The 23,377-nt window shown below is 39.8% G+C and overlaps 1 protein-coding gene across 2 annotated transcripts in view; it reads right to left on the bottom strand.

Moving 5' to 3' along the window:
* Window positions 1-16,059, bottom strand: part of ANXA10 (annexin A10) — a 50,992-nt gene extending 34,933 nt beyond the window's left edge. Inside the window, exon 1 of one of the 2 annotated variants that reach the window (XM_074950059.1) lies at window positions 15,990-16,059. In XM_074950059.1, the coding sequence (XP_074806160.1) occupies window positions 15,990-16,007 (18 nt within the window). In that variant the 5' untranslated portion in view covers window positions 16,008-16,059. The remainder of the gene's footprint in view (window positions 1-15,989) is intronic. The other variant, XM_074950060.1, reaches the window with a different exon arrangement.
* Between the last annotated feature and the right edge of the window lie 7,318 nt (window positions 16,060-23,377).

Genomic DNA, 23,377 nt, shown 5'->3' with positions numbered 1-23,377 from the left:
GGTCTCAGGCCCACCTGAAAAACATGAGGGGAAACACCTTTAGCAATTAAAGAAATAGAATATTGTCTGAAGGATGCTCAAACTGAAAGCAATGCTTTAAGTTAGCCACTTTCAAAAAATTCAAGTTGAGGAAAAATGAAACAAAACAGCGCCATTCAAATATAGTCGTGAGGATTATAAAGGAATAGGATGCCCCACACAGAATTCAAACAAAGATCTTCCTCTGTTTAACACAGAGTTCTAGGGTTTTGAAATTGCCTTTGGCAGTAGGAGAAAGTAAAAACACGACTGGCATTCAGTTAAAATGCTCTCTGTCCAGCTTTAAAATGGTAAAACATCTGGAGCAGATTTGACATACATGGTCCACTGTTTCAGAAATAGTTGGCCACTAAACAGCATCTTACAGTCATACTTAGCACAAGAAAGCCATTTTAGTTTAATTTTCTTAAGATCAAGCAGATGTTTTATTGCTTAAAAAAGCCACCAAAATATGGACATACCAGAAAAAATCATTTCAGAAGTGGAAATTTTAATTAATTCCAGTCTGTTAAATTTAACAGAGCTGTTGAATCTAGCACTCACAATAGATCGGTAACCTAAGGCATGCACATGGAATTTGTTTTTAAGATTGGGTGGAAAGGATGTTTTCATAAGACTGATGTGGCTTATGGATATCTTGAGATGGATGTGAAAGATCAATGGAAACAATCTAAATCTAATTTGTCTAGGTATTTCCATAGTGTCCAGTACAGAGAAAACTTTGCAGAGATTCTTTGATGTATTGTTATATAGACATCATTTATATTATAGGCAGATGCAATAGAAAATAATTACAAAATCGCATGAAACTGCTACTCCTACTTTATTCTGAAGTTATTTTTCTCAGCCTAATTCTCCAGCCTCTAAGGGAAAAGAGGTTATCCTGCAGAGATTCAGTTAGAGTGAATATACTTGTCCTGGCATATAAAATGGTTGTTTCTATTTACCCTCGAAGAAAGGTTGTAATTCAGAGGTGAAAGATTATGGTATTAATGTTCTTTCACTACACACGCCCACCTCTGAATCTCAACTCTTCCAGGGTAAATAGAAACAACCATTTCATATGCCATACAGAGGTCATATGGCTAATATCAATGAAGTATCACAGGCGTGGTCCTTTCTAAGCATTATCGTCTCGGATGTGAAGTCAAAAGTGGAGGAATTGGAAGAATAGTAACAAACATGGAAGGGTTAGAGGGAATGATTTATGAGGAAAGATTAAAATAACTAAGGTCCTGATGCTCTCACTGGATTTTCATGACTAATTCCTGTACCTGTATGGAACAGCATTGACCTTCGTAGGGCTTCATATGGACACAATAGTTCATGTGAATCCAGCTGCAGGATTGGGGCTTAAACATAGTCACTGTTTAGCTAAGCTATACAAAGTGAAACAATTGTCAGCAAAAATGTGAAAGGTGTGATTAAATAGGGGGGAATTGTTTGGCATGATGCAAAATATGATAGCTAGTAGTAATGGAATTAAATTAAGAAAAAGGAAAGATTCCTGACAAACATCTTTTTAGGTCAATCAATAGTCTCCCAAATGGTGGAAACCCTTTAGCAGAGACATTTAAAAGTAGACTGAACACAGTGAGAGAATAGATTGTAGGGAACAGTTTCTTAGTGGACAGAAGGATGATGTCCAGAAGGTCTTCTCCATCTCTATTTGCTATGACCCATGTCCTCATGTCTGCCACAGAGCTCCAAGTGAGCCAACCAAAAGCTGTGGCAGACATGAAGCTATGGGTCATAGTGATTAGAGATGGATAAGACCTACTGGACACTTAGAACCATCCTTCTCTCCACAATCTATTTTCTCACTGTGTCCAGTCTACTTTTAAATGTCTCTAGCAATGGGTTTCCACCATTTGGGAGACTATTAATTTTTTTACAAATAACTTTTTCCAAAAGATATAACCTGCCAATCAGAACCGAGATGTAGTGAGCATCAATGATTTGTGCTCACAAGTACATGTTCATGAAACTCCCAAAGCAAAATGGATTTAAGTCCCTTCTGTAGAAAAGAAACAATTACTAGCATATGGCTTAGGGGTGATCATGAGCACAGAGATGGAGAGTGCATAAAGCATATGCACTCTTGTCCAGAAAAGCACCAGACAATATTAATTATGGATCTTTGACAACAGGCCTGATCCTTGCATATGCTGAATGTCCTCAATTGGCCTCTTAAGAGGCACTGCTCAGCTAAGTATACCAGGCCCAATGTTAGTAAGGAAAATCCAAGCCAATAAACACCCAAACTACATTACCATAAAAATCAAAGGAACGATAATTTTAAATAGAATAGAATTACATATGTAACTTCAAGGTAACTCCTTCTAGAAAACACAGCACAAGAAAAACATTTTTAATAAAAATCCTAGAACAAAATTTGAGCAAACAGCTCTTTCCAAAATATTAAATTACCTCACACAGTACTTACCTTTGACCTTGGCTTCTATCTCACACAAATCATAGAATATTAGGGTTGGAAGAGACGTCAGGAGGTCATGTAGTCCAATCCCCTGCTCAAAGCAGGGCCAACACCAACTAAATCATCCCAGCCAGGGCTTTGTCAAGCCTGGCCTTAAAAACCTCTAAGGATGGAGATTCTACCACCTCCTTAGGTAACCCATTCCAGTGCTTCAATACCCTCCTAGTGAAATAGTGTTTCCAAATATCCAACCTAGACCTCCCCACTGCAACTAGAGACCATTGCTTCTTGTTCTGTCATCTGCCACCGCTGAGAACAGCCAAGCTCCATCCTCTTTGGAACCCACCTTCAGGTAGTTGAAGGCTGCTATCAAATCCCTCCTCACTCTTCTCTTTTGCAGACTAAAAAACCCCAGTTCCCTCAGCCTCTCCTCGTAAGTCATGTGCCCCAGCCCCCTATTAATTTTTGTTGCCCTCCACTGGACTATCTCCAATTTGTCCACATTCCTTGTCCACAAAGGTTTGTGTCAGAGTCCACTTGCTGATTAGCTGGTCATTGTAGCTCTCATTTAACTTTGACCGGTTTCTCAGCAGACCCAGAATTCCACCAAAATACAGTAAGTCACTGACCTGAACTTTGTGTTGCTACATATAATATTAAGGTCTCCATTAAAAACCCTAAAATACTAACAACTCAGTGGCTGGCTTTTATCTCAGAGCTAGTATTCTGAAAATAAATTTAAAAAACCCCAAAGAACTGTGCTTCTTTAAGAAAGTGCCCTTCTTATTTGTAAGATGTGTATCCCCGTCCTTATAATTTGTTCCTGCCAGAAAATTGACATTCAAAGCTTCAATTTCATTACTTTATTTTCTGAAAGCCATCCTGAAGCACTTTTTGTAAGTTGGATCATTTGATACATCTAGTTTGAAATCTTTGGGGATCCAGCATGTACTAAACTTCATTGCATCTGTTTTTTCCCCAAATCTTCATAAAATTCAGATATAGGTCTGAGCCAAACGCTGTATCTGAACTTTGGACAAGTTCAGGCCTGACTCCAATGTAGTAACTATATAATAATTCCTCATTGTCTTCTGTATGTTACATTTACAAACCTTTTAGACAGGACCAAAGGATTCCAAAGAGCTTTACAATATTCACTGAAAGTTAGTCAAAGGAGAGGGATGACAACCACATTGTGGTGGACACTGGTGATTTCAAAGGACCTGACCCTCAACTGGTGTAAATGAATAACTCTGAACTAAATCCTGCCTCAGAAGTCAATGGAGCTATGCTGATTTATACTAGCTGAGGCTCTCACTCTCTGTATTCTGTGGCATGTGGCAGCTTCATACTGCACCATCTTGTGCAGACATGATGGTGCATGGAGAGAAACTGGGGAAAAAGGTATTTGGAAAGGAATTCAGATCTCCATGAGTCACTATATGTTAGTGCTAGGTCATGCCTGGCCCTTGTGCAGGTGCATTTGGTGGGGAAAGAAGGAAGATTGTGGAAGGAGCTTTCACTTCTGCTTGTGGCACAATTGCAGCACTTGTTCTTGGGAAAGTGCAGAGACTACTCCCAACTAATGCCAGGGGAGCAAGCCACCCAGAAGAGAAGTAGAGGATACACCCCTACCCTTTGTGCACTTCATTTTCCTTACGCACTGAGGCAGAGGCCAGCCACAATCTGTTGCACGGTCATTTGAGAGACAGATTGGGGGTATGGCTGAGTTAAGTTAACTCCATTTTGTTATAAGAATGCAAATGTGTGATTGTAACCCACAGTTTGCATTGTAAGCATCTTTGGAAAACCAGACTAATCTTGAGAAGGGCAATCTATTCTAGACAGTGTGTGCTCACATTAGGCAGTGGGACACCTTGGAGACGACTATCGATGAGAGAGCCATCAATGTTGAATGATTATTCCCTACTAGACAAAGGGGTTTTCTACTAACAGGGCCTTTGACTGGACTCTCTACACAGAAACCTTTCTGGGAAAAGAGGGCTGGAGTTTCCTGGTCTAAGTGTCATGATATGGGTGGTCTTACCTAGTGGTCAGAGCTGGGAACAGGAACTGGGAGTCAGAGTCAAGAACCAGGCAAGGAACAAGAGCTGAGGTAGATAGGAATAGGACAAGCACAAGGTAGGAGTAGGTGTAAAGTAAGGCTAGGAACAAGGCATAGAAGAGAATGAAGTTGCAGGCCACAAATATTGAATAGTTAGTAATCTGTTGCCGTTGCTGAGATTAAATGCAGACATGTTGACACCTTGCAGCCAAGTGGGAGGGTTGACCAATCAGGTGAATCTGCTGCAGCCCAGCTGGGCTCATTAACCAGCCTGAGGGATGTGCTAGTTAGCCCCAAGCTCAGCTGAAGAAGCTTCTGTCCATAGTTCCTGACACTAAGCACGTGGTTGGGAAAGCTGCCACCTGACTAAATATGAGAGTCATTATTTAAGAAGGCTGCTTCTCTAAGTAAGAAGCTATTCTGTCGCTATCTGTAAGCAGACCTTTCTAGGAAGAGTGAAAGCAGAAGAGACTCTGCCTAGTTTAAGAATACTACCCAGAACTCAGGATTTATAGGTAGCATGAGATCCGTCTGGGGAAGTCTTGTTCAGGGCTATTTGTTATTTTCCATAGATCTGTAACTCGTTTGTTTTTTTTCTTTAAAGAGGAAATAATTGTGCCTTAAATTCTTTTGCTAAGCCTTTGTTCCTTGCTTTACAGCCATTTTGTCCATGAGGAATGTAACAAGGAAACTGGGGGGGTGGGAAACTGGGGGCTGGGGAGGGCTGAGCATTGGTTCTGGGGTCTCGATAGTTGGACTGCAGAGTTCCACTAACCAATGAGAGTGTCAGATTGCAGGGATACATCTGCAAGACCCAGAGAAAGAAACAGTGGTCAGTTATTACCCAGACACACAGGGCTGAGAAGCCCTGGTACTGAATAATAAAATCCAATTACAATAGACTGGTGTCAGCCCAGAGAGCAGGGCTGGGCCAGTTTGTAATTCTCTAACCAAGGCAAATGGAGCAGAACAATCAGCTTTATTTTGAGGTAGGTTTTGAGAGCTGTTTGAACACCAAAAAGCAGTTATAAATATTACTGTTTTCCTTTGTTCAGTCTGACTGAGTTCTGCTATGTCTGCAACTAGCACACTCAGTTTTCAGTCTGTGGCTACCTGTGTTTTGTTAGTACATCATATGGGTCTTTTGATCTATTTTGTTGAGGAGAAGCAGAAGGAAAAACAACATACTGCACACCTTATGACTGCTCCTCCATCTGCTTGGGCTTTAGAATGGCCCGGGCAGGAGTGCTTATTCTTTCCCCTTTGTCATTTTCCTACTTTACTTTAATTTTCAAAATACACTTTGTCTAACCCATCATCAGAAAATCCTGGCCATAGCAGTGACATTTATCTGAAAGAAATATCTCCCAAGCTATAGGTGAAATAAGCCTTTAAACACACTCCAGTGAATGAAATATCCAACAGGGTTCTGAATAATTCAAGTAACAACTCCCCATCAATCAGAATGAATTATTAGACAAGGTATAACACTGGTACATCAAATTCCAACAGCTCTAAGACAGCAATCACATTACAATAACTTTTTCTGAAGATTAGTGTAAAATATTTTTCAGGACCACAGAGCACATCATAAATAACAGTGAATAAGAACCTACAGAGTTACTACAGCTTCCTTCTCAAAATAGGAAACAGGTGGTGGCAAATGCCTTGAGACAGGTCATCAGCTGTGGATGATCAGCTAAGAAAAATAAGAGAAAACACTGTTCCTAATTAAAGCCACCCTAAATTGAAGAAAGGTAAAGAATTATTATATGACTACTAGGAGACTACTAGTCCTAAAGAAACAATGGTATAGGACAATTTACCTTAAACAATATTGACACCAACTGGAAACTTGACACCATCAAATTACGTCTGAATAAAGACTGGGAGTGGCTGAGTCACTACAAAAAGTAATTTTCCCTTAGTTGATATTCACATCTTCTTGTCAACTGTTAGGAATGGGCAACATCCACCCTGATTGAATTGGCCTCGATAGCACTGACTCCCCGCTTGGTAAGGCAACTCCCATCTTTTCATGTGCTGTATATTTATACCTGCCTACTGTATTTTTTTACTCCATGCATCTGATGAAGTGAATTCTAGCCCACGAAAGCTTATGCCCAAATACATTTGTTAGTCTAAGGTGCCACAAGGACTCCTCGTTGTTTTTGCTGCTACAGAAAAGGAATCTTTAAAAGAGCCAGGAAAGAGAGTAGCAATAGTCAAAACACTGGATTAAGAACAAAAACTAGGCCAGAGTTGCACTAATAACATCTTGCCCTTACTTCAGAGAAAGAAATGAAGTTCAAAATAAGCTTGTGAAAGTTTGACAATTAAAGTTATTGTTCCTTTATTGTAATTCAGTACTCTTATACTTAAACCTTAAAAAGTTAAACCTAAACCTTTGATCTCCGGACTGACTATATTTCTTTGATCTACGGAAGAATAGGTTTACTTACACCCAAACTTTCCCTGTAATTACAGTAATCTGAGTTCAGTTTTAGATTGCTGAAATTGGCTTTGTGTTGATATTTATGGCATTCAGAATAGGAAGGTGTCTACTAAAATACTTGAATAATCTTGTAGGCCATTGCTGCATTAAGGTCTGCCTATTTTAGGGCCCAATCCAGTTTTCATTGAAGTCAACAGGCACATTCCCATTCCCCTCAGTAGAAGTTAGATCAGACCCTTAGTGACTCTTCATGACCCTATAGACTACTTTTAGTCTCACATAATTGAAATTTTCCTTCAGACTTCAATTATTGACATCAGGCCAATAGTACAGCCACAGTATTTTATCCCCAGTGTTAAATGCAACATTATCTGACCTCACTAAATTGACTATGCTTTTGCGGATTTCCACATATAAAAATAATTAGGCAGCAGTATACATGGGAAATAATTGACAGTGGTGCAGAAATATGAAACTGCTAAAATCAGAGAAATGGCAGAACAGGAGACTAATCTACAAAGATCTAAGTGATGTTCATGGCAACCTTGTGGGGCTGAATTTCACACTTACAAGACACATGTTGCCATTTGCTGTGTGCAGAAATTACATTTCATGGTGATATTAACTCTACTGCAGTAAAAATGGTCTTGCAGGTTTCTGCAAGAAAGGTGACGCCAGTGTAAATTTTAGGGGTGTTGTCACTTTATTTAATTTCTCTAAATAGACCATTATCCAACCCAGCCCATGAGCAAAACAAAATGTTTTTCAAATGACAGGATTCCTGGCTGAATGTTAAAAAGAACAGAAAAACTTTTAAATCATTTAACTTTTCTGGCATTAGGGTCTGACCCAAAGCCTATGGTTAAAGTCAACGGATGCCTTTCTGTTGATTTCATTGGGCTTTGGATGAGGCCTTAAGGGAGCAAAAATGTCAGCCAGTGATTTCAAAATTGATCGTTTGAAGCTCTACTGAGGAAGGAAAGGAGAAGTTGGTATAAATTCTTCTTCAGACAAAATAAGTGACAGAGATGACTTCAGTAATAAATTCAATTATTAGAGAAACAAATAAGCAAGCCAAGTTCCTGTTGACTTCAGTGGTAGGACTGAGTTGAAAGGGAAGTATAGTATGTATTAGGAGTCCAGTTCTGCAAGGTTCTGTGCAAATTCTGTGAGATGGGTAGCTGAGAGTGCTAGACACCTTGTAGGACCAGGCCCAAACTTGACATTAGTGCTGCTCTGCCCTGAGTTGCTAATGCCCTATTGTCAAGGTTCCTCCCCCACTCTGAACTCTAGGGTACAGATGTGGGGACCTGCATGAAAACCTCCTAAGCTTACTTTTACCAGCTTAGGTTAAAACCTCCCCAAGGTACAAATGAATTTTATCCTTTGTCCTTGGAATATCCACTGCCACCACCAAACTCTAACTGGGTTTACTGGGAAACGTAGTTTGGACACGTCTTTCCCCCCCAAATCCTCCCAACCCTTGCACCCCACTTCCTGGGAAAGGTTTGGTAAAAATCCTCACCAATTTGCATAGGTGACCACAGACCCAAACCCTTGGATCTGAGAACAATGAAAAAGCATTCAGTTTTCTTACAAGAAGACTTTTAATAGAAATAGAAGTAAATAGAAGTAAAGGAATTACCTCTGTAAAATCAGGATGGTAGATACCTTACAGGGTAATTAGATTCAAAACATAGAGAATCCCTCTAGGCAAAACCTTAAGTTACAAAAAAGACACACAGACAGAAATAGTCATTCTATTCAGCACAATTCTTTTCTCAGCCATTTAAAGAAATCATAATCTAACACATACCTAGCTAGATTACTTACTAAAAGTTCTAAGACTCCATTCCTGTTCTATCCCCGGCAAAAACAGCATACCGACAGACACAGACCCTTTGTTTCTCTCCCTCCTCCCAGCTTTTGAAAGTATCTTGTCTCCTCACTGGTCATTTTGGTCAGGTGCCAGCGAGGTTACCTTTAGCTTCTTAACCCTTTACAGGTGAGAGGATTTTTCCTCTGGCCAGGAGGGATTTTAAAGGGGTTTACCCTTCCCTTTATATTTATGACACCTATATATGCATTTTGATTATTAGCGCTGTTGCACTGAAGTAATTCACTTTATATGTTGTCCAGAGTTATGATACTATGAATATTGTGCTGAGTAATTCATATGTGCCTTTTCATTTTGGTAGATTAACAAAGGTATAAAACCCATGCACAATGAGTTTAGACTCATAGTCATGATTGTGATTCTTGGATAGGTATCAGACAATTCTTATATATGGACATTAAATGGGCTTCTAACTATAGTTTACACATGAGAGCTATGAAAGGGCGATTTATCTTGACTGATTATAAATCAGTCCTGGTAAGTAGATTCCTCCCCTAAATAGCTTGTATTGATACTATTCTGGGAAGGACCTCAAGATAAATAAGCGGTTTTAGATGATTTCTCCAATATTTAAATGTACTTTCGATTTCCCAAGGGGACTCTAGTATATAAAGAAACTGAATTCATGACTGTGAACCTTTTTATTATCATCTGGAACCTGATCTATTTCATGATAACTATATCCATTCAAATGAAATCACATCAAAATTTGGCCTTAAGGAAATAGTGTTCTATAGAGTGTATTCAGAAAAGATGGGCCAGAACCTCAGCTGGTGTCAATGGAGCTACAATGATTTACCTCAACTGATGATCTGCCCTCTTGTCTCAGCTTGTTTACCAGCTCCTGACTCCTCTTCCACACATCCCTACATGCTGCCACTATCTTCTCTACTAAATATACTTCAAGCTCTCGCCATTGTCTTCATGAAAATTCTAAAATCTCACATTCAAGATGTAGTGGACACTCCCTGATTTATGCATGTTCTGTCTTACTACTGTACAGCACTGAGTACATTTATACTACTATATACATGACTATGGGCCATATTTTCAAATCCTCTGCCCTCAGAAATACCCATGCATGCATATACTTCACATTTACATGCATAAACCAGAACATTGCATATGCAATTACTCAAATGTGGCTTTTGTACCTGCAGCTGCATCTAAGTGCATTTTTGAGGGTATAACTTTAGGTGCCAATTTTGGAAATGTGGTTATGCCAACAGACTAAAAATACTAGATAAGGTTCAGTGAAGGAAAAACACAAAACACATCTGCAAGGGCTTAATAAAGACTACATTGTATGCTAATTTTAAAGATATTGTTTTCACTTTGACATATTGGTCACAACATTTTGGTTTACTTATGTATTGGTTTTGCTGTAACACTGTTTGCAAAGGTAGCATTTACCATGGTTTTTCAAGTGAGAGAGAAGATGTAACAGGGGACCAAATTAGCAGAGAATCAGTTACTCCTGAGTCAAGGAGGAACATGAGGGTCATCCTGTGGAGTGTTTTAGGGCTGGGTAAGGGAATAATTTACCATTGAACTTGTGTAACTAGTCAGTAGATGGCTATCTGCAGATCTGACCCTTGCTCTATATAATTCCACATCAAGGTGATTCTATGGGGGAGTTCTCTCTCTGTGCTCTTATCCCCCACGTTAGTGGCTAGACCCACTCCAGAAACATCCCTCCATTTTCTGAGGCTGGAACATATGCAAAGTGCCCACAAGCAAAGTAACTTTCTGCTGTTTGAGCATCCTCATCTTACCTACCCTTCTGTCCTCCCCTCCATGCTGCTTCTCACTGCCCCTCATGCTGATGTTGTATTTGTTTGTTTTATCTGAGAGACCCAATGATTTTAAAACTCTCTTATAGTCTCTTGCTGCCTCCAAATACCCGCCTGTGAAAAAACACACGGCCAGTTATCATAATTGTGGCCTGGCTGATCACTTTATATGTGGACGTGCTCGCTTGCACGTAAATGCCTGTAACTATTTGAATAAAAGATCCTTCCCAAACAGTTGTGAAAACATAAAACTAGTTTGCTTGGATGAAGTAGGAGGGGAATGAAGAAATAAGGGATGGAGCCTGAAAAGTGATTCAGAATTCGCGAAAAGTAAGCAAAACTTGTTTGCACTGTTCTCCCAGGTCTAAGTAAGCGTAAGAAAGTTACATTTTCTTCCATCAATCAAAGCTTTGAGCAGTTCAACACAAGCCTCAGTAAAGGCTGAGGCTGTAGCTATCTGCTTTCACAGTTTTTATCAAATTATGGTGTGTAAAGTTCAGACAATGCAGTCTTATGATGAAAAAAGTAATCTGAAGTGTGAACAACCTTCTAATAATATTTGTTCAGTAAGTCATACCACTGATAACAAACAATCTAAGTCAGATTTCCTTGGACTGAATGTTGAAGAATGTGAATACCTTCTAAAAGAAAATACATGCTTTAAAAGCAAGCTATGTGCTCTAGTCCTTTATGAACTAGCTATGCTTCCTCAAAGAGATCCTCTGTGGTACAGCTTTATTATTAGATAAAAATTGCTAAGTGTAGTATTGATTTATGTGAATTTATTAAATGTATTTCACATCATTTGAAAATTATATGATGCAATAATGGAATGGAAACTTTTCAACATAGCTAATTCAGTCATCCTCAAAATCCTCCTGTCTTTTTCTGATAAATGTATTTTATAAAGGACAGTGGCTGCCTTCTTATCTAATTTCTGGTAGTTTTTCTGTTTGTGTACTATGGGAAGCCATTTCCAGTATGCAATCACAATAATGAAGTCAGATAATGTTTCTTTGTCTGGCAGGATTGCTGTTGTGAGCACTTTCTGGTTTGCATTCTTAAGCCTTGATGTATTCCAATCAAGGTAACCTTCCACCCAAGCATATACAAAAAATAATGATGATTGTTTTAAAACATTAATTAATAATTCTTAAAGTAATGCTAATTATGATTTTGCTTTTTGTTGTGTTCCTAAATTAATATTGCATTGGGATTCCTCTAGGAAATAGTTAGGGCTAGATTGTGCCGTTAGCCCTCAGTAAAAGGTTGTGTGTAAACTGCACCATGCCAGAACTAGCCCTGGGAGGCACTGTGACTCAGACACACCTCTGAGTTGCAATACCACCTCTGTGCAGACACATGCCTAGAATCCCGACCAGGGGTATTCTATTTCCTACCCAAGATCCATAAACCTGGAAATCCTGGACGCCCCATCATCTTAGGCATTGGCACCCTGACAGCAGGATTGTCTGGCTATGTGGACTCTCTCCTCAGGCCCTACACTACCAGCACTCCCAGCTATCTTCGAGACACCACTGACTTCCTGAGGAAACTACAATCCATCGGTGATCTTCCAGAAAACACCATCCTGGCCACTATGGATGTAGAAGCCCTCTACACCAACATTCCACACAAAGATGGACTACAAGCTATCAGGAACAGTATCCCCAATAATGTCATGGCAAACCTGGTGGCTGACCTTTGTGACTTTGTCCTCACCCTCAACTATTTCACATTTGGGGACAATATATACCTTCAAGTCAGCGGCACTGTTATCGGTATCCGCATGGCCCCACAGTATGCCAACATTTTTATGGCTGACTTAGAACAACGCTTCCTTAGCTCTCATCCCCTAACGCCACTACTCTACTTGCGCTACATGGATGACATCTTCATCATCTGGACCCATGGAAAAGAAGCCCTTGAGGAATTCCACCATGATTTCAACAATTTCCATCCCACTATCAAGCTCAGCCTAGACCAATCAATACAAGTGGTCCATTTCCTGGACATTACTGTGCTAATAAGCAATGCTCACATAAGCACCACCCTATACCAGAAACCTACTGACTGCTATACTTATCTACATGCCTCCAGCTTCCATGCAGAATGCACCACATGATCCACTGTCTTCAGCCAAGCTCTAAGATACAACCACATTTGCTCCAATCCCTCAGACAGAGACAAACACCTACAAGATCTCTATCAAGCATTCTTAAAACTACAATACCCACCTGCTGAAGTGAAAAAACAGATTGACAGAGCCAGAAGAGTACCCAGAAGTCACCTACTAAAGGACAGGCCCAACAAAGAAAATAACAGAACGCCACTAGCTGTCACCTTCAGCCCCCAACTAAAACCTCTCCAGCACATTGTCAAAGATCTACAACATATCTTGAAAAATGATCCCTCACTCTCACAGATCTTGGGAGACAGACCAGTCCTCACTTACAGACAGCCCCCCCAACCTGAAGCAAATACTTACCAGCAACCACACAACAAAAACACTAACCCAGGAACCTATCCTTGCAACAAAGCCTGATGCCAACTCTGTCCACATATTTATTCTAGTGACATCACCATAGGACACATTAGCCACGCCATCAGGGGCTTGTTCACCTGCACATCTACCAATGTGATATATGCCATCATGTGCCAGCAATGCCCCTCTGCCATGTACATTGGCCAAACTGGATAGTCTCTCCGCAAAAGAATAAATGGACACAAATCTGACATCAGAAATCGTAACATTCAAAAACCGATAGGAGAACACTTCAACCTCTCTGGCCACTCAGTAACAGACTTAAAGGTGGCAATTTTGCAACAGAAAAGCTTCAAAAACAGACTCCAAGGAGAAACTGCTGAGCATGAATTAATATGCAAACTAGATACCATTCACTTGGGTTTGAATAGAGACTGGGAGTGGCTGGGTCATTACACATATTGAATCTATTTTCTAAATGGGCCATCTTGATTATCACTAAAAAAGTTTTTTTCTCCTGCTGATAATAGCTCATCTTAATTAATTAGCCTCTTACTCCACCTTTTCATGTTCTCTGTATGTGTATATATATATCTTCTTACTATATGTTCCATTCTATGCATACGATGAAGTGGGCTGTAACCTACGAAAGCTTATGCTCAAATAAATGTGTTAGTCTCTAAGGTGCCATTAGTACTCCTGTTCTTTTTATGAATACCAACTCTGCTTTTTGTTCTGAGGCGAAGGAGAGTAATGTTCTACTGACATATACTAATCAAGGATCCACTTATTTCCCTCTCTTCCCACCCCACCCCAGGGAGTAAGTGTGCACACTTCAATGCAGACATGCCAATTTATACCACAAGAGAATTTGACAGTATTTTGTTCAGGGAAAGTATATGGTCAGATTTTGACACTCTCTTTCACTCTGAGTAGTACCTCACTCTTGAGCATTCCCTCTATTCCCCTGCTTGACATAATAAGGGCAAGTTACAGTTAATCACAGTGAACAAACAGACAAAATATACAGGAATTTTAGACTATCTATTTGATAATACTGGACTGTGTTTTCAAATTATAATAAGATCAAATAGCTGCAATATCATTAACTCTTACTAATATTATATTTAACAATCTTTAGTGATATAAACTATAAACTATTCCCTTATGCAGTAATGTAATATACTAATATTAATGCCCAGCAATACTATCAATACATGATATTAATTACTCAAATATAATTGGACTTGTTTAATCAGAAGAAGAAAAGAAACTGAAGTTAGTGACTCCTCCAGATTAAATTAATCCTCTAGTTGTGTCAGACTGCCTAATTCTTCCTCCTTCACTCTAGTAAAATGAAATACATTAATAAACCAGTAGAAAGAAAGAACGAACCTTCAGCTCTTAAGTGGGACCTTAGGTCTAGTAATGGACTCGAGATCCCAAATCGCAGATCAAAGACAAACACATTATGGAACCCTATTCAATAATTATTTGTCTAGAGAAACAAATAAGTGCAATATAGTTTTCTAGAAAGAAATGCTTTGTCAGTGAGACTGGAATAATTTGCCTTCAGATACATAATTAAAGAAAAAATTGCAAATGCTTTCTGTATTGATTTGTAAAGCAATTGGGGATGCACACACAAAGCATTTTGGAAAAAATACACTGTTACACTAGCATTAATTATTAAAAGGTTATGAAATTCCTTAAATGGCACAATTACCAATATGCCAGGTATATGAAGCCATTTCATATTTTGCTCTCAAAAAGTATTGAGTGCATGCACCTTGGTTTCAATATATTAATCTGGCACATTTAATCAACACCACTTCCCATGATTTGTCACTTAATGGAGAGTCAGTTTTTCATTTTTGAATATTTTTCATTTTCAAAATATAAACAAATTGAATATGACTTAATACATCCCCGACAAAAGTAAATGCTTATAAATGACAAAAAAACATATGTACATTACATTGTAACACAAAATATACATTCATCTTCTAAAGAAAAAGATCTGAAATGTAAATATATATATGTATGAAACATAACAAAAGGCAATATTTGTCAATTCCATCAGAAGATTCAAAAGTTTTGTTTATTTTTAATGAACTGCGTGACAATGTATGAGTACAATAGCAATAGCACTTTACAATAGTTAAAAGCCTATACAATGTAAAATCTTATATTCCGTCTTAAATTGTTCTCAGGCCAAATCATGCCAAATTTCTATGTATTCATGTTGACTCATTCAAAGGAAAGAGACATACTTCAGAAAAGCAAAACTTTTGCTAAACCAATGTACCAGTCAGCTATTTGATTCTGCAAATAAAACTTCCATTTCTTCTTAGGGTCTTGACAAGTTTTTTGTCTAACAAATTAGTCCTAACCAAGTTTCTTGCAGGTTGTACTTATTTTGTAAGGTTACTGAAATCTGCATTTTAAAAAAAATGGGTTAATCAAAATGCTATAGTTCAATATAAATCATTATTGTTTAGTGATGGTACAAAATTAGACCTTGACCTCGATCTCAGAAGTAAATGGTAAAAGACACATTTTGTCTTAGATATAAATTTTTAATACTGCCACTGCATATAAAGCGCACAAACAACATTCTCCATGTTGTCCACATTTTAGATACCACATATAAACCTTGGGCCAGATCTGTAGCTGGCATAAATTGGCAGTAGATTGACTACAATGGAGGTGCGCTTATTTACACCAGCTGAGGATCTGGGCTTCTAACATTCTGTTAAGGTTGGCAACTCAAACAGAAAATTTTGAAAGATTTGGCAGAACTGATCATTGTACTTACATAATCTCCACAATACATTCTGATGTAAGCCTTCAAGTTCAGTCGAGGTCAAAGTAGGATTCAGAATAAAAACTTAAAATTGCTCTAACTAACTCTTATTGTGTTGAAGAGGACTGACTGGAACCATCCAATCAAACTGATATACTCTTCTACCAATCTCCTTCGACTCCCAAATAACAATGAAGTAGGAGCAGCTCTTGGCACTGCATGTCCCCAGATTTTACAGATTCACTGTGTATACTTAGCCATTATTCATATGTGACTAAGCAGGATTATTATGTAAAACAAATAGAACCATTAGCACAATACCTTATTGCTCTAATGTGTTGATTTAAGAAACAGAATGTAGCCAATCGTGGAATGAAGTATTAATCTACAGAATATACTTGTGTTAATGATTGACTTCCAGCATTAAACTGGCTCGAGTTCATTTTTTCCTATGGCTGAGTCACTTAGCTCAGTACATATTATATTGACTATTTGCAACTGCTGTGACATTATGGATGCTGTACTGACTCTACATGGTGTCTGTGCAGTCACTGGGCCAGATCCTCATCTGGTTTAAATTGACATAGCCAATTGCCCTTTGCTGATATATACAAGTGATCAGTTTGTGAGATGCTGCAACATGCAGAAAAAATTGCAGAAGTTGCAGAGCCCTTGAGATTGTCACCAAAAATGAGAAATGATCTGGAAAAAGGGGTAAACAGTGAGGTGGCAAAATATGCAGATGTTACAAAGTTACTGAAGATAGTTAAGTCCAAAACACAGTGCAAAGAGTTACAAAGAGATCTCTCAAAACTGGGTGACTGGGCAACAAAATGGCCGATGAAATTCAGAGTTGATTAATGCAAAATAATACACATAGGAAAACCATAATCCCAACTATACATAGAAATGATGGGATCTAAATTAGCTGTTGCCACTCAAGAAAGAGATCTTGGAGTCGTTGTAGATAGTTCTCTGACAACATCTGCACAATGTGTAGTGGCAGTCAGAAAAGCTAACAATGTTAGGAACTGGTAGGAAAGGGATAGATAATAAGACAGAAATATAATGCCATGATATAAATCCATGGTATGCCCACATCTTGAATACAGTGCACAGTTCTGGTTGCCCCATCTAAGTAAAAAAGATATATTAGAATTGGAAAAGGTACAGAGAAGGGCAACAAAAATGATTAAAGGTATGGAACAGCTTCCATGAGAGAAGAGATTAGAAAAGACTGGGACTTTTAAGCTTGAAAAGAGAGAACTAAGAGGGGATATGAGAAAGGTCTATAAAATCATGAATGATCTTGGATAGTCAAGATGGTCAGGGATACAACCCCATGATGTGGGTGTACCTAAGCCTCCAACGGCCAGAAGCTGGGAGTGGGCAACGTGGGATGGATCACTTAATAATTACCCTGTTTTGTTAATTCCGCTGAAGCACCTGAAATTGGTCACTGTGGGAAGACAAGGTACTGGGCTAGATGGATCATTGTCTGACTGAGTAGGTACTTATATGCTTAAAAATGACATTTTTCAGCAGCCACTACCTTTTTATTTATTCTGTTTGCTAGTAAATATTATTATAATAAAGTTATTTGTAGTATCAGGAAATGTGACATTTCCTGAAACAGTTTCTCTCATGCCTACTTAAGAGTTCAAAATACAGGTGAGAAAACAGAGTGTACATCCCATGGTATTACTCGAAAAGATACTCTGGGTTACCACCATTCTAGCTAAATACCTGCCAAGAGACTCAAAGAGTTGCATATTACTTGGAGCTGAGAAATTAACCAAGAGTCTTAGTTGTGCTGTTTTTAAAATATATATATATGAATCATATTATTTATAATCCACTTTTGGAAGAGCTGGTTTACTAATTTATTTAGGAGGCACGTTATGACCTAGTGGATAGAGCACTGGATTGGGATTTAGAAGACCGAATGCTATTCCTGGCTCTTCTACTGACCTGAGTGAGCTTGGGCACTTCACCTTTCTGTACCTTAATATCCCTGTATGTAAAATGAGGATAATGATACTGACCTCCTTTTGTAAAGAACTTTGGGATCTACTGAGCTGGTGTCATTATTGTTACCTATAAACTGACTTGGGAACTATTCTTTTATTTTTAATTCTCGAGGCGGGTCCAGGTATTCAAGTCCCCAGTGTATTACTAGGGAACTTCTCTGGCTTGGGAAGGCTCATCCAATGGTTTGTAGGATGTGAGTGGCTGTGAATGTCAGTCCTAACAAAAACCTTCCTAATATCTATGGGTTTTTTGCATGCCTGTGACATATGCAAGGCTTAATGGGTTTGGGACGGCATGTTATCTTTCAGTACATAAGAAAATAAGAACGGACATACTGGGTCAGACCAAAGGTCCAACTAGCCCAGTATCCTGTCTTCCAACAGTGGCCAATGCCAGGTGCCCCAGAGGGAATGAACAGAACAGGTAATCAACAAGTGATCCATCCCCCATCACCCATTCCTAGCTTCTGGCAAACAGAGGCTAGGGACACCATTCCTGTCCATCCTGGCTAATAGCCATTGATGGACCTATCCTCCAAGAACTTATATAGTTCTTTCTTGAACCCTGTTATAGTCTTGACCTATAGTATAGAAGGGCAGGATAGATTCATAAGAACAGCCATACTGGTCTGTAGCAGGGTAGTCACCCTGCTCCAGCCCTGAAGGGGTTAAACCAGCCCTGGGAGAGGGCTGCTGCTGGGGAAAGCAGCAAGCCTAGGCTGACTGGGGAAACAGCTACATCTGGGCCATGCCCCAATCAGGTTACAGCTGCCCCTGATAAAAAGGCTATGAGCCAGGAGCTAGTCACTCTCCCTCCAGCTTCAGAGGGAGAAGGACCTACCTGCTTGGGAGCTGAGGGAGCAGGCAGGGGAAAGGTGGGAGGACCTCCTGCCTTGCAACTCCCCAGGCTGCAGGCCCTGTGCAAGGCCAAACCAGGTATTGGGGTTGCAGAGGCTGCAGCCCAGAGAGTAGGCAAAGGCAGCAGGTCCAACCCCCCTCCCCCCTTTGCCAATGATGAGTGGCTTGTACACTGCTGTTGGCCCCAGTGAGCAGGGGCTAGATGGTGACTGGTAGTAGCCATAGACTGAGCTGAGGTGGGGATAGAGGGTTGGAGGTTCCCCTGGGTGGGGAGATCCAGAGAGAGGGTGTACTGCCAGGGGGCAGCACCCAAGATAAAGGGGCACTGGGGTCTGGGAGGGATACAGGGGCCTGAGGCAAGCGGGACACCAGCCTGCAGAGGATGCTCCAGAGGCTGGAGAGCTAATTCCCCCCGATGACCAGCGGGAGGTTCCGTACCGGTGAGTCTTGGCCTTGCTACATGGTCCATTTAGCCAGCATCCTGTCTTCCGACCGTGGCCAATGCCAAGTGCTTCAGAGGAAATGAACAGAACAGGCAATCACTGAATGATCCATCCCTTGTTGTCCACTCCCAGCTTCTGGTGGTCAGATGTTTAGGGACACCTGGGTAATGGGGTTTCATTCTTGGCTAATAGCCACTGATGGACCTATCCTCCATGAACTTATCTAGTTCCTTTTTGAACCAAGTTATAGTTTTGGCCTTCACAAGATCCCTTGGCAATGAATTCCAGAGATGGACTGTGCATTGTGTGACAAAGTACTTCCTTTTGTTTGTTTTAAACCTGATGCCTGTTAATTCAAGAATGTTTCCTTTGTACTTATAATAAAACTGATCAGTTATAGCACTTTACATCCTTGTGCCTCAGTGCTTTATAGAAATTACTTACATGTTCTAATCCCCATTTTATGGATAAGAAAACTGAACCATGGAGAAGTTCAGTGACTTGCCCAGTGCCACACAATGAGGCAGAACCCAGAACAGAAGCTAGGTTTCCTTGCTGTCCACATTTTGAAACAAAATATTAGCTTCTCTTTGCAGGCTCTCTTTTTTTTATTTCTTCTTTTCGTGTTAAGAGTAATTAAAATGCAGTGTGCTTAATGATTAATCTTCAGTACAATACAAAATGGATTGTTTACAATATTTTAATTCACCACTGTCAAAACCTGCCATGGTCAGGGACCTCAGGGTTTAAACAAGTAACCAAACTCTAGGGCCTGTGGAATGCATGGCACATAATGTGGAGGCCAGACCCATATGAAAAGGGCATCAGTAAATTAATGGACTGTATCTGCCCAGGGTTTATGCTGACTCCTCTGGGCGGGGACCCTGGAAGACTCACTGAGTGATGGAAAGTACACCAAGAGAAGGGGTTGTATCTGTCCTTTCTTTGTCTGCCTTCTGCCTTCCTCATTCTGTGAGGCAAGGCCAGGCTGGCACAAGGAGATGTGACTTACACCTCTATGTGATGTTTAGTGAATCTGGCCCAATGTTTGTTGGTTTTTTTGTTTGTTTCTTTATAGAACTGAACACAATCAAACCTAGTTTCCCATGTTCATTTACAGTCTCCAGCTCTGTCCACTTTAACATAAGTCACTACACTTTCACAAACCCCAGATGGAGATGGATTTAGAGCAGGAGGTGTTTCAGAGATGGAAACTAGTCCCAGGAGTTTTGGGCGGGCCAGTGTAGTTATTGTTTAAGCATCTTTTCTCTCCAAATTACATGATCGGGAGAGAAATTCCAATATGCCAGCCTCATGCAAGAGAAGTGAAGCCCTGCTACTAGTGCTGGGGTTTGGCATAGTTGCCAACATTCCCAAGTAACAGTTATGCAAAACAGAAGGAGGTGTAGGGACAGGTCCACTCTCCTCAGCTGGAGGGGAGTTTGCATATTCTGCTCAGTTATTTTCTTTAATTATTATAGAATCCAATGTAGCCATGGCATCATTTGATTATTTTGAGTTCTGCAGTTAAAATGATCCCTTTTGCCCAAACATGGGGTGAGTGCAAGCAAAATAGAGTTACATGAAGGAACATAAATATTTTAAATACAATTAACTAACAACCAAAATGTTATATTGGTTTTCTCCTTATTTTTCTGTCCATCTAACCCAGAAACATTCTGTCCCTCTGCAGATCATTTTCTTATTTTCTTTTTTTGTTTTTTCTCTCTCTCCTTTTCTCTTCATAAAAAGCAACATACTTTTCCCTCTCATTCTTTCTCTGCCATATCCCCATCCTCTCTTCCTGTTCTCTATATCCACTTTGCACCCTGAATTCTCCTTTGTCATGAGGCCTTTGCTCTGCCCCATGTTCCATGCTCTTTCTGTTTTTTTCTCTCTCTCTCTTACACCTGCAGTCCCCACCCCTGCACCAGAGGATCTGAGTTCTCTTTTCATTTCCTCCCATTTGGGAGATCTGGTAACTATTTTGGCTTCTGTGGTGCCTCCTCTCTTTCTTCCACTCTGGAGTTCCACCTTCCTCTTCCTTCCAAAGATCCATACATGTTGCAGCTGATTGAGGAATCTAGGTTTTCTGCCCCCACCCCCCAGGTTGCCTCCTCTCTCCTGTTAGAGAAACTGCTGCTGCCTTTTGCCTTTTCTGTGACAGTGGAGGAGGCTAGATACCCTCTTCCTCTGCCCTCTTTGGAGCTACTCAACTATGCTGAAGGCTCTTCCACTTAGGCTCCTCCTCTGTGCCGCTTTCTGGTGTGGTTGATCATTGAGGTGTTTAGGGTTAGGAATTCAGATTAACCTTGTCTTTGTTGGTGCTAATGGGAACACTGACTAAAATTAGCCCAGTGTAATTAATTTCTAATTAGATAGTCATAAACTTATTAAAAGAATGATTTTATTAAAATGAGAAGTAAAAAATAATCCTATGGTAGAATCTAACTTTCATTGATATTCATTTCCCTGAATAATTAAAAACCAAGTGCACATTGTAGGAGTAATAAGCTTCAGGTATTGCTTTAGGGATTCCATGGAGAACTGAAATGTGATAGCTGAGGAACACACGTGTACTACTAACTTTGTCCAGTCTACAGCAAATACTAATGACAAACAGTAATGTGTTGCAGGCATGGGACTTTTTCTCTTTGTGTCTCTAAACATACACTCATAGTTTGGGGGGTGGGGGGGATCAAATCTAATACACAGCCTGCACTGGTGAAACTGTACTATTGCAACTATCACAGGAGTAGGGAGAGTGAGAATGAGACATGGGGAAAATAAAAGATGGTCAGAGAAGAGCTTAACTCTACTTCCACCACCTGTGACATTTGAAACACTTAATAATCTATATTGTATGCATTCAGAATGCATTACACTCATCAAATGAGCATATACACATGTGTACAAGATTAATAAATACTGTGCTTTTCATCCATAGATCTCTATCAGCTTTACAAGAGAGGGTGAGTAATATCCTCCTTTCATAGCTTGGGAAAGTGACGTACACATAGATAAGGAACTGTGAATCAGTAGAGAAACCAGGAATCAAAGCCAGGTTTCATAACTCCCAGGTCTGTGTTTTATCTACAGGAAAACACTGTGTACAAGGTGAAGAGGAAGGGGTGTGGCCAGGATGCTCTGTTGATCTCTGGCTAGCAGATTGCCCCTTGGTGGGGAGGGCATACCCAGGAACCCTGAATCTAGCCCCATTTGTGTGTAAATGGAGTGGTGGGCCTGGCACCTTACAGTCAAAATAAAAATATAGATACCTGGTTTAAAGGGCTTTCCAACTGAGTTAAAGGCAGAACAGCACAAAAGAACAAACAAAGGGTGCTGAGTAATGGTATAGTATGGCTGCGGGTTACTCCATTAAAACAAATCAGAGGATATTATGTCTGTTATGTGTCTAAGTCAAGTCTGTTATGTGCACTTCTTGTTCAGTACCATTTTAAGAACCTTTTAAAATATGCTAATGTAATATATGAACAGTATGAGGATTAAAGTCTCTTAAGAGAGTGGTAGAATAAAGGTCGGTGTTGGAAGGTTAACCAGAGGAAATGAGTCTGGAGGAGGGATTTGAAGGAGGACAATGAAGTTGCATGGCACACTCGATCATGAAAGGTATTCTGGGCCTAGGGAGCTGCATAAGAAATCTGTATGTACAGAAACACAACAATGGCATGAAAACACTGTTACATTATTCTATAGCTGTGTTAATAAAGGAGCTTTGCTGCATAACCTTTAAAATAATATACTGCACTTTGAACTTCTCTCCTGATAAACGCTGACTAAAATAGAGGAAAAAACCAGGCAATTATTCCTTCACCGGCAGAAACTCGTGAAGCTTAATTTGGTCAGCACCCGTAGTTTAGTTTGGCTTGAGCTCTACTGGTTAGTCCAAGCATGCAGTACAGAAAAGCTACCTGTCAGCAAAGAGAGATTGTTCTTAACTGATCTCTGCAGCTAATTACACTACAAGATATTAAGTTTATAAAGAGAAAGAAAGACCTTTGTGTTTGCAAAAACCTACTCAAAATTATCATTAATTCTTGTCTTGTAG

The sequence above is a fragment of the Natator depressus genome, chromosome 4 (genome assembly GCF_965152275.1).
Source record: "Natator depressus isolate rNatDep1 chromosome 4, rNatDep2.hap1, whole genome shotgun sequence".
Lineage (NCBI taxonomy): Eukaryota > Metazoa > Chordata > Testudines > Cheloniidae > Natator > Natator depressus.
The sequence above is the reverse complement of the archived record's forward strand: the minus strand, read 5'-3'. Positions and strand labels throughout refer to the sequence as shown.